This window comes from Pteropus medius, unplaced genomic scaffold (genome assembly GCF_902729225.1).
Source record: "Pteropus medius unplaced genomic scaffold, Ma_sr-lr_union100, whole genome shotgun sequence".
NCBI classification, from domain to species: Eukaryota; Metazoa; Chordata; class Mammalia; order Chiroptera; family Pteropodidae; genus Pteropus; species Pteropus medius.
In genome coordinates this window covers 1,674,791-1,686,234 of record NW_024349804.1, presented here as the reverse complement: position 1 = coordinate 1,686,234, position 11,444 = coordinate 1,674,791, and the positions used below count along the sequence as shown (strand labels likewise).

The following is an 11,444-nucleotide window of genomic DNA, read 5'->3' as shown; positions in this document are numbered from 1 at the left end:
TGTTCCCGCAGGAAATTTTGAGAATATTTAAAATGAACTAACTTTGGATTATTCTACAAGAAAACCAGAATTTTAGTGTTTTTCTATTTTTATTAGCAAAAACTAGTAACATTTTGAAACAGTGGTTCTCAAGAGTTTCTTTAATGTGAAAAATGAAAGCCGGTATTTCATATATACCCGCTTATGTGAGCATACTATGTCACACAATAGTCGCCCATAAAATTGTTTTTCTTGAATGAAGATAGAATGTGCTTATACGTATTTCCTGAGGCAATAACATCTACTTCACACTTTTTTCTACACCAAAGGAAGAATACTGCAACACAAATAAGAGATAATAAATTTTTTTTGAACTAACCCAAAAGCCACTCCAATTATTTAAAAAAATAAATTGTTACCAATGATACTGTATAAATAGAAACAAATCACATTACAATTGTATTCCTGGCACCTAGAAAGCTCTTTTCACAAGGTAGGTAGTCAAATTAATTATTTGTTAAGTGAATATATTAATCTTGAAGACCAGCATATTACTAAAGCTATGGTTGAAATATTTGTGTTGGGATCAGGTAATCATTAACCAATAAATAGCAAGAGTTTATGAAAAGTTATGTATGTATTCAAGATGCTGATAATTTAATACATTTCTTTGAGTCAATAAAAATTTGTGATACATTATTTATTTCAGTTTTTCTTATATGTTTAAGTTCCATACCGTAACTAATTTCTAATCAAAATTATTATATTCTTAGTATTGACCCATCCTTCTGTTCTGATCCTATAGTTTTAATTTAATTTTTATCCTTCCTATTTAAGATTTTTTATCAAGGTCTTTCAGAAAGATCCATTTGTTTATAAGACAGTGAATAGAAAGACACATAGATTACAGATTCATAGACACCAGACTTAAATTCTGGCTTCACCATAGTAACCTTGATTGTCTCTTTAAATCCTGAGTTTCATTTATAAAACTGGCTCACAAATAGTAACTGGAATCATTATGTTTTACAGTAGTGGCCATTGTAGTAGCCGATTAAGTGGCTTCATTAGTAGAGAAATAGAATGTGTGAGTTAATTTGGGGAGCAAAAAAACAAACAAACAAACAAAATTGGATAAATCTATCTAAAATGATTGGTCACTTTACTCTTGGTAAAATGTATCTGTGTCACATCATTTTCACTTTACTCTTGACACACCCATCAGCTCACACTCCCTCTAAGAAGAATCCATTATATGCTTCTGTTCACCATATTCAGTGGCCATACCCTCATGCATTTAATTTGAACTCTTCAAGAAACAAAGAGAAGGTACATATAAATGTTGTTCAGTTCCAGAGCTGAACACTGGTGTTGATTCTTCCATTTTAAAGTAACTTGACATTTCCCACTTGTTCTCATTACCATCATTTTTAATTATAATCATAGCTACTCTTTATCGAGTACCTATGGTATGCCAGACACTGTGTTAATAGCTTCACAAACGTTTATTTAATCTCCACTACAACGTGATAAGGTATTTTACCAATGAAGAACCAGAAGCAGAGGGAGGTTAATTGTTTGCTTAAGGTCAGAAGCTAAGTTGGGTTTCAAACCCAGGTCTGCAGGATTCCAAAGGTCTGCGGGCTCTCTGACTACAGCCTGCCTTGGCTCAGATCGACTACACTTCGTGCAATTGTAGGGCTTGAGGGAATTGGAAAAACCCATGCTACTACAATATACATCAAACCTCTTTTCAGAAAATACAGAGCTAGCTTAGCAACGGCAAAGTTTCATTGCTTCTGGCTAGACGGTGAGATAACGAGAAGGGAAGCATTCTTCTTAGAAATATTTCAGGGAGGCTCTAGTTCAATTTGGAAACACCATTCAATCCTCCCTCTCCCAGTGATGAATCGTGATCTAAAGGCCCCTCTAGGTAGCTTATTTTAAACTCTAGATGTTTTGAGAGACTAGAAACACCCTGGCCTTCATCACTGAAGAAAATAAGTCAAATCAACTCAAGACTTCAATCTGTCTTGACTGTTTTTATCACCCAACATTTGAACAAATGACTTGCTACCGTTTATATTTTCATCCCTAGGCCTCTATCTCTCTAACAGTCAGCTGCCTCTCCTCGGCTTCATACTATCTATTTAGCTTTTGAAGTGAATTATAGCATATTCCCCCTGAACAATGCACACGACCTATATCAATTACTCTAAGACGACATCACTTTGGTAAAAGGGAGAAAAAAAAATCTCTATGTTTGGTATTCATTTCTTTCTCTACACTGAGCCAAAGCAAGTGCAGATAGAAATATAATAATGCTTAGGAATAGATTTATATGTTAATTTTATGATTGGTAGTATAATTGATTTAAAATAATTATGTCATATTCAAAAGACATTTGCCACTTTTTTTCCTTTATCAAAGAATTTAAAGGCTTACAATACACACATTAGATAGGAAATCACATGCAAAGGAACAAAATTAGAATTGGAAAGGAAATTAAGATGTCCACTGTGGCATTATTTATAATGCTACAAACTGAAAATTGAATAAATGATTAGCTATAATGGAATGATTAAATATAAAGGTACTATTCACCGAACAGAATACTGTATAGCCATTAAAATATGTTGATAAATTATTTTTTAATCTTATGAATGAATAGAAAATGAACTTACATAATTTAATCGAGAAATAGAATTTAAAAATACATATTTATATATAACATATGACCAACTATAAGAAATTAGACATTCTGAGACAAAATACTGGAAAGTAAATCACATACTAGGTAATAGTGGCTATGCTTCGACTTCCTTATCTGTAAAATGGGGATGATAATAATAATGCCAGCCTCTTATGACTGTCCTGATAATTAAATGAGAAAATGTTTGCAAAGCCCCTCCTGGCACAGTGTCTAGCATGTGGAAATATTCAGAAAAATAACATTTTTTTTTGGTTGTTGTTTAAAGAAAGTCTAGTGTGATTTAGCATATAAATTTTTATTTCTCCTCTCAAGGTATAATTTGTAGAAAAGTTAAAATTTTTACAATTTTGTGAGATAATAAGGGAAAAAGAACAAGATAGTCTGTTTAGTCTGTAGAGTCTGTTTCATAAAACAATGATGGCAATGGTTTGTCTAAAAGGATTCATGGTGGGAAGAGAAAGCAATGGCAGATTACACACGCATACAAAGACACACACACAACATAAAACATGCACATATATACTATACCCCACACATACACACGATATATGCACACGCAATACACAACATTCCACGTATACATACAAACGGTGCAGAATTTCAGCATCTGGGCAGACAGGACAATGAATTGACTTCTGCCCTTTGTTGACAAAACCTACGCCCCTTGCTTCTGAATGCCCCTTGGGCATTAAAAAAATAAATAATAAGATGAAATTTGTATTCAAATAGTCCCTGCAGAAAATAAAATAATAGTCCACCCTGATGTGCCTACGGTTTACATTTGCTTCCATTTTGAGCTCTACATATGGATTCCTCATTCCACGTACAATAAAATCCATACCTAGGTCTGCATAGTTAGACTTGAAAAATTGCTTGCGTCCACAAAAGTACAGCTCGAAGTCAGTTTCATTTGACCTGCGCAAAGTGTATCCATTTTCAAGAGCAGCAAAAGCATCACAGGTATAACGGTAGGTAATGAAACCATAGCTGTCTCTGCAATGGACAAAGAGAAGTTCAAATCTAGTGAGAAAGCATTAGCATATATGACTGTAACCCTTTCTACTTTGGGAGACTTCGCCGGTGCCAACGTCTGAACCACTGCATCCATTTATCAGTGTGATTGTCCTGTCAAGCAGCTAAATACTTATTTCTGGGACAGAAAATCTCAACTAGAAAGATTAATAAATAGGGATGAAAGAAAATAAATAAGGTTCTGAACTCAACATGTCATCTGTCAAAGCATCCCCATCCTAGTAATCTTATGGCCATAATTTTTTACATATGTCAGCTTCTAAACAAGAAATAATCTTGAAGATTCTCACCCATCATCCCGCAGATTTACTGTGCACTCCTCAATTTCACCAAAAACTTCAAAACGGTCCCTCAGTTCTGTCCGTGTTGTGTCAGGTCTGATTTTACCAACATATATCACACGGCGTTCTTCCTGGGGGTGGGGAGCAAAGAGAGACTTGCTAGTTCTGGAGGTAAGAGAGAAGTCGAACCCCTAGAAATATTCATAAAGGCAAAATCATGCATAATAAGAACCCACAGACCATGCCAATGAAAGCAAAACATACGCTAAAACTGAATGAAAGACTACACTCGAACCAAGTTTTAATTCCCATTTCTTCAATATCGCTCTCATCTCTTACATTCTCTCTCTTTGACACCTCATTCTCTTCTATTTTTCCTATCCATCCCTATTCTTCAGTCATATGAACTTTCATATATTAGGAAAAAAAATATGCGTAATGGGATCACTTTGTCACTGAATAACTGGACAATACCTATTAAATATTTTCATTCCTGTGGCTCAATTATTAATCCTTAAAATTGGTAAAAAAACAAAACAAAACAAAACAAACAAACAAAAACACCTGGCTTGCAAAACTGTTTCATTTCTCATTAACTCAGCATTCTAATAATGAGATGTATAATTTTTTCCAGTTTTATTGAGAAATAATTGACATATATCACTATATAAGTTTAAGGTGGATAGCATGATGGTTTGATGTACAAATTTTGACATTCCTCAAAAAAGTGATTCTCAAACTCTAGTATAAATAAATATTACCTGGGGAGCTTATTAAAAATGCAAATTATTAGGGTTTATCCCAGCTGTGCTAAAAAAAATTTGGAAGATAAGGTTCAATGATCTTCATTTTTAACAAGCACACCCCAGTGATTCTGATACAGGTGGTCTGAAGACAATAATTTGAAAAATACGGTCTTAAAATGTAGACTATTTTAAGCCATGGGTCTCCAAAGAATAAGAGCTATAGAAGAGGCTGTAAACTTCACTTTGCCAATGAATCTTATTTTAGAAACATACTAGAAGGGTGTGGCCTAATTTTCTCAAATGGAGTTAATATCATCACGATCTGAAACTCATCAACAATTTATAATCTAAAAATATGAGAAGAATATTTTATAGCCTGAGGATGTATTTCTTAAAAAGAAAATGAGAGAAATGCATTCTTCATGTAAGAAACAACCCTATAATTCCCATTCTAAGAAGACAAGGCCAAAGAGGAGGATGACTCTCAAAAGTGACAAAAGGTAAGAATACAAGGAGTTAGTATAAAGAATGTGCTTACCAACTAGGCTGTATGTCTATCAAGGACAAACAAGAATGGAATGAACTTCAGATTGCGAAGATTTAAGTTAGATGGAAGCAAAGACGAGGGGGTGCAGGACTAAGATACGGATTTAGCTTGCCTAAGAGTTCTTCCTGAATGTACTGAGAGTATCCTGTCTTCGACGATGTGAAAAGTAATTTAGGCCTAAGGCAAAGAGATGTCCTATGTTATTTACGAAATGTCTTTCCTTTTCATGTGTCCAGTATTTAGCAAAGGACCTGGCAAAGACTCGGCACTCAATAAGTGCTTGTGAAATATAACTGAACAATTTACAGACTCTGTAACAGATATCCTCCTAGGTGATCTGATCATCCATGTTTCATCTTCCTTGAACCTTTGCAACATTCGTATTTCTATTTTCATCATGGAAATGCCTCTAACTTTAAACTCAAATAACCAGCTGTCTATTGGACATTTTAGGCCTAATGCCCCGTAGGCACCTCAGACTAGACCAACATCGCCCAAACCAAACTCTCTAGTTCTGCCTTTTTCCCAGTGAGTCTTTCTCCAGTGTTCTTGTAACAGTGAAGTTATCACCATCTAGCCAATTACGCAGGACAAAAACCTGAGGGCCTTCCTTGATTCCTCCCTCTTAGTCCACTGACTGCACATACTTATCACTATTAAGTCCTGTTGATTTTTATCTCCTAAATCTCTCTCCGGTCTGTCTCCTTTATTATATCTCCCCTAAACCAAGCTGCCAGCATCTCTTTCTGAACTAGTATAACGACGACGGTCTCTTAACTTGGATCCTATGTCCATGTTTACCATCCTCTAACCTAGTCTTCCACTTCAGTCAGAATAGTCTTTGATAAGAGAACAGAAATCTGCTTGTACCAATTACTGTGTAAAACATTTAAATGACTTCTCACAACTTTTAAAGAAAACCCTAAATCATTAACAGAACCTACCAGGCCCTTTGTGGTCTGGACCTGTCATCATTACGGGCTTTGTCTCCCACATTCCATTCTTACCTTTACGCTATTTTCCAGCCACGTTGAGCTTCTAGCATCCCTGAGGATACACTGTGCCCCTTCCTTTTCCAAGCCTTTGCACAAGCTGTTCCACTGCTTCTTGAAGCATCCTTCCCACACTGCCTCTCCCTTCCCGCTACCAACATGCACATAATGTCTAGAATTACATTGAACTCAACAATCATCTCTTTTCTGAGACTTGAAATGAGGTCAGGCTTCCTATTAGTTGCTCTTATCGAACATGCTATTCCTCCTTTGTAGTTCTATGCCAATTATAATTAAATAGTTAATAGTTTATTCATTGTTTAGTGTCTATCTCTTCATACAATGAAAGCTTCATGAAAGCAAAGACCATATGTGTCCTGTGGACTACTATGATTTATGGATACCTGAAATATAACAAAGTCTCAATGAATATTTGTTGAAAAATCAGTCAATTGGCAATCAATTAACACTTACCCCATATCCTTCATTATATCAAAGATGCCTAAGTGTGTCCTTACTCTCCGTGGCTCTCTAAGGCAATGGAGAATAAAAGCCAGGTTTGATGCTTTATCACAGAAAAAGTCCTACTCAGGTAGCTTAGCTGAGTGAATTAACAAAGGTTTCCATATGTTTTTACAGGTTTAGGTGTTAGAAGTGTGGAGTAGCTGCAAGTTCGCAGGACTCTAACTCTTAAAAATCACCTTTGAGAATCAGAGGCAGAGTTCTGCTGAAGCAGTTGGTAAAACACAATTCCTCTGACATCAGCTGTTAAGCTTAAATAAGTGACCAGATGATGTACAGCAAACAGAGTAGGCTGCCTGATTCACTTCCATGTAGATTGTATGTCTCAATCGAAGCCTATAATTGTGTTTCTCCGGAGAACCCAGCACATTCTGGAGGTCAATAAGTATAAATGATGGTGAGGCTCGTCCTGGGGCAGCGCTGTACACTTGAGCGAGGGAATCATAACATCACATTCCATTCCATTTATGCAGCCAGCTCTAGCCAAACAGCCAAATGTGATGGGACTGTTATCTAAACTTCCCGGCGCCTGCTTGCATGGGTGTTACGGACTTTTTTTAATGAGCATTTTTAGAAAGGTTACTACTGTATAGAGGAAAAGGAGGGGGAAATGCAGAAGAGAGAGAAAGAAATTGAACCATCACAAGGAAATTGCTCAACTACCATTACGGGAATATACACAGCCTACGTATTCAAGGAAATTTGAAGTGAAAGCTAAAATCGACCATATGCACGTCCATATGCAGACATATTGGGAGAGTCTCTGAATTGCTTCTTTATAGCAATGCTGTATGTAACAATGATCCCACAAAGAAGATAAACCAGAAGACTTTTTATATCAGATACTGATACATTCTGCAGTAGAAAGAAGACACAACCTAGACGGGAGAAACAGAACTCCAAAGGGCTGGTCCACAATCACTTAAATTACCTATTTATCTATCATCTCCTTTTATGAAACACAGGAATGGGACCATGTCTTGCTACCTTACAAAGATCAGAGATTGAATACATGTTAAAATTCTCATTTGAGAAAATGATTAGAGTGCTCATTTTTTCCTAGTGCTAAAAATGAAACTAAAAGACATCTGAAGGTCTTAAAAGCAAAGACAAAAATCTTTCCAAGACTGGCCAAAATGTCTAGCAAAGAACCGATTATTTTTAACAGGTTACAGTTTTATTAGACAGATGAATAGATTCCATATCTTTAAAAAAACCTTAACATTTGCAGCCAATTTTTCAAGACATTAATTTCTAAACAGGAGATGAAAGGAAAAGAAATCAAAATGCTTAATAACTTTTCCAACTTCTTAAAGGCTTGGAGGAACTCTAAACCTTTGGCAAAAGCTTTTGAAAAATGATTTTCAGACCAACTTTCACTATTGAGGAGGAGGTAACATTTATCAAACATCTTTTAGCTTCAATTTTCACAAAAGCTAGTTTGCTGATGTGGTGGATAATAAAATTGAAGATTTATGTTGTATTAACAGGTATGGTAAATCCTCATTATATCAAAACACAAGAAGTAAATAAAGAAAAAACCTTGACTGAATTAACTGACTTTGCAAAAAAGGGAATAGAGACTCCCAGTTAGTTGATACAATGGTTGCTTCTCATCAAATAATAAGGAACTCCTGGTAAAAGGGGTTTGACTAAGAATAAAAAAAAAATAGGGATATTGATATTTACTGCCTAAAATATGCCAAGGACCGTGTCTGATGCTTTTTAATGGGTTATCTCACTAAAATGTTCTGCAATGCTAGGTAACATCAGGGAACAGCCTGACAGAATTTGAACTTGGGTCTGCAGAACTTTCATTCTACATTTCCAAGTCAGAATAATGTAAAAATTCCTCTTCCTATGCTAAGGAAACTGGATGTCAACTTTGGCAATGAAAGATCTGTGTTCATTTCCAGATGAGCTACAACCTGACTCCTTCAAAAATTCCAAGGACACCATAAATACTATAGAGAGGAATGGATAACATCAATGCCACTTCTAGGGTGAATGGTATAGCTAGGTCCTCAAATGAAAGGATAAACTGAGAGGAGTAGGTGGCCATGAAAAGGTATGGATGGACAGAAAAATGCCCAAACTCTGACAAAATCCAAAATCAAAAGGTTCTTTTTTCTCTTGCCTTTAATGTTGATTATGCTCATTTAATTCAGTAGGCATTCGATAAGTGCCTACTACTAGGGGACACTCTTAGGGAAGAAACAAAACTATAGCATTCAGTTTTCCAAATTTGCCCACATCCCAGTAGCACCCACGAATATCCTCCCTTAGTGTCTAAGTTTGGATATATCTGAATAAGTCCAGGTTAGTCTACTTAACCATTAACATGCTAGTAAGAGCTAAGATGCAAGTGAGTACAGTGATAAATCAGAAAATGTGAAAACTATAGATGGAGGGTATATATAACTACTTTTGATAAAACTGCTAATTTCTAAATAGTGAGCTTAGACTCATAAGATATATTCACCCACATGAAATATGTCTTGAAAAAGCCTTCGCTAGAAAACTACTTAATTTTCTCCCAAAAGAAAACTGTGAGAAATTACACATTTTTTTTTTCATTTGGAAGAAGCTGATAATTATCAGTGATGATGTACCGCTCCTGGCTCCTGGGCTGCATACTAACCGATGGAGAAGAGAAATGAAATGGCACAGGCATTGCCCAAGCACATCTGGTTTTGGTTTTAAGCGCTGAGCCATATCATAATGTCTAGATTTGCCCTTTAAATTAACATCCCATTATCACGTTTTCTGGCAGGGAACTGTACAGATTGCAAATGGAGTTGGACTTAGAAGTCCACAAAAAATTAGAGCGGTGACAGTTTAGACATTAAGTACTAAACTCTGGCTTGCAGAGTTCCAATATAACCTGACTTATCTCAAGCCTATAAGGCTGAGAAAGGCAGAGCGTGAACTGGTTTTTGGGAAAGAGTTTAGATGAAAATTGGAGGAAAGTAGCAATGGAAATAATGTCAATATTCAACCTCAATATATGAATTACTAATTACTAGTTTTCTCTTGTCTTTGATTTGATGTACTCAAGTTGATTTGGATAAAGACTTTTAAGGCATATGCAATGAAAAGTTTTCAGACTTCCCAAACTATCTCTTTCTTATGGAGCTAAAAATAAAAGCAATACAGACCACAAGACAAAGGTAGCAAAGACTAATTTATAAGTTATCAATTATTATATGATTTTAACATTATATTTGTTCATTTCCCTTTGGAGCCTCTGCTTTGTTAGTCTTCTAATTACATGATTGATCTGAATTTATGCAAAAATCCAGCACTGTACCTAAAGTATTCCAAATATAATTTGCTACTTAGTCATTACTTTAAAGGTATCTCAAAAATCTGAATGGAAATCACCTACTCAAAAAACTTAAGGGGACTGTCCTAGTTCCTTTTGCTGTCTCATGAATGACTTTTCAATCTAATCTAGTCAAATGAATCAAAAGTCATTGCTTGTATCTCTGTGCCCAAGTTCATAAAAAATACACTTTGCAAATGCATTTTGGCATAAGAAAGAAGATCATTTTGAGGAAGGAAATCAATCAGAAAATCTTCCTGTGGGTAAACTCATTAAACAGTTCCACTATGCCTTCAAGATAGACTTCAAAATCTTTATCATGACTTACGGGACCCTTCAAAGGTCTGGCTTCCACAGAGCCCTCCAGACTTATTTCTTGCCTCTCCTGTGTTCTAGTTAAATGACTAGTAGCTTCCCAATATACCTTGCTCTTTTCCAGAGACTCAGAATGGGCTATGGCCTCTGCCTAGAATAGCAATGTCTAAGAAAATAATAAGAAAATACATATGCAGCATATGTATTTTAAATTTTCTAAGAGGGACATTTTAAAAGTAAAAAGAAGCCAGAAATTTAATTTTAATGTTACATTTTATTTAGCTCAGTATACACAAAATATTATGATTTAAATTATCAATATAAAAAATATTAATGAAGTATTCTACACTCATTTTTGTATGTTCTTCAAAATCCAATCACACTTACAGAGCATCTAAATTCGAGAGTAGCTGAATTAGCCATATAGCTAATGGCTACCATACTGGACAGCACAGGTATAGAAAACTTTTGATCTTCATACCTTTATGTTTCAATCTCACCCTGTCCAGGGCTCCCTCATTCCCGGGTCTGGGTGCCCACCGAATGCCACCACAGTACCTTAGATACATCTTCTACAATAGCACTTAAACTCCCCTATCGGCTGTTTGTCTTTATGTTCCAGTAGACTTGTAGGGGACCAAATCTTACCTAATTTTATATCCTAAGCACCTAGCAAATGCCTTTCACATAAAGAGTCATGAGTTTTCACTTATGTTAAATGGAAATAGCACATAATTTTCCAAGTAGAAATTGGTTTAACAGTAAGTCCCAAATCTTTATATTAAGTTTTACTACCTATGTAGACCACTGTATTAGTAAACAATCTCTATGTCATAGCACATAATTTTCCAAGTAGAAATTGGTTTAACAGTAAGTCCCAAATCTTTATATTAAGTTTTACTACCTATGTAGACCACTGTATTAGTAAACAATCTCTATGTCATAGAGATTTCGAAAAGAAAAAGAAAAAAAAAATCTCAAAGCCAAAATTC

General features: G+C 35.4%; 1 protein-coding gene across 4 annotated transcripts in view; it reads right to left on the bottom strand.

Annotated features, from left to right (window-relative positions):
• Nucleotides 1–11,444, bottom strand: part of PPARGC1A (PPARG coactivator 1 alpha) — a 97,669-nt gene that overhangs the window by 5,501 nt on the left and 80,724 nt on the right. For all 4 annotated transcript variants that reach the window (XM_039838074.1, XM_039838075.1, XM_039838076.1 and 1 more), the window contains 2 exons: nucleotides 4,015–4,136; nucleotides 3,534–3,685 (listed from right to left, as the gene is read on the bottom strand). In XM_039838074.1, the coding sequence (XP_039694008.1) occupies nucleotides 3,534–3,685; nucleotides 4,015–4,136 (274 nt within the window). The remainder of the gene's footprint in view (nucleotides 1–3,533; nucleotides 3,686–4,014; nucleotides 4,137–11,444) is intronic.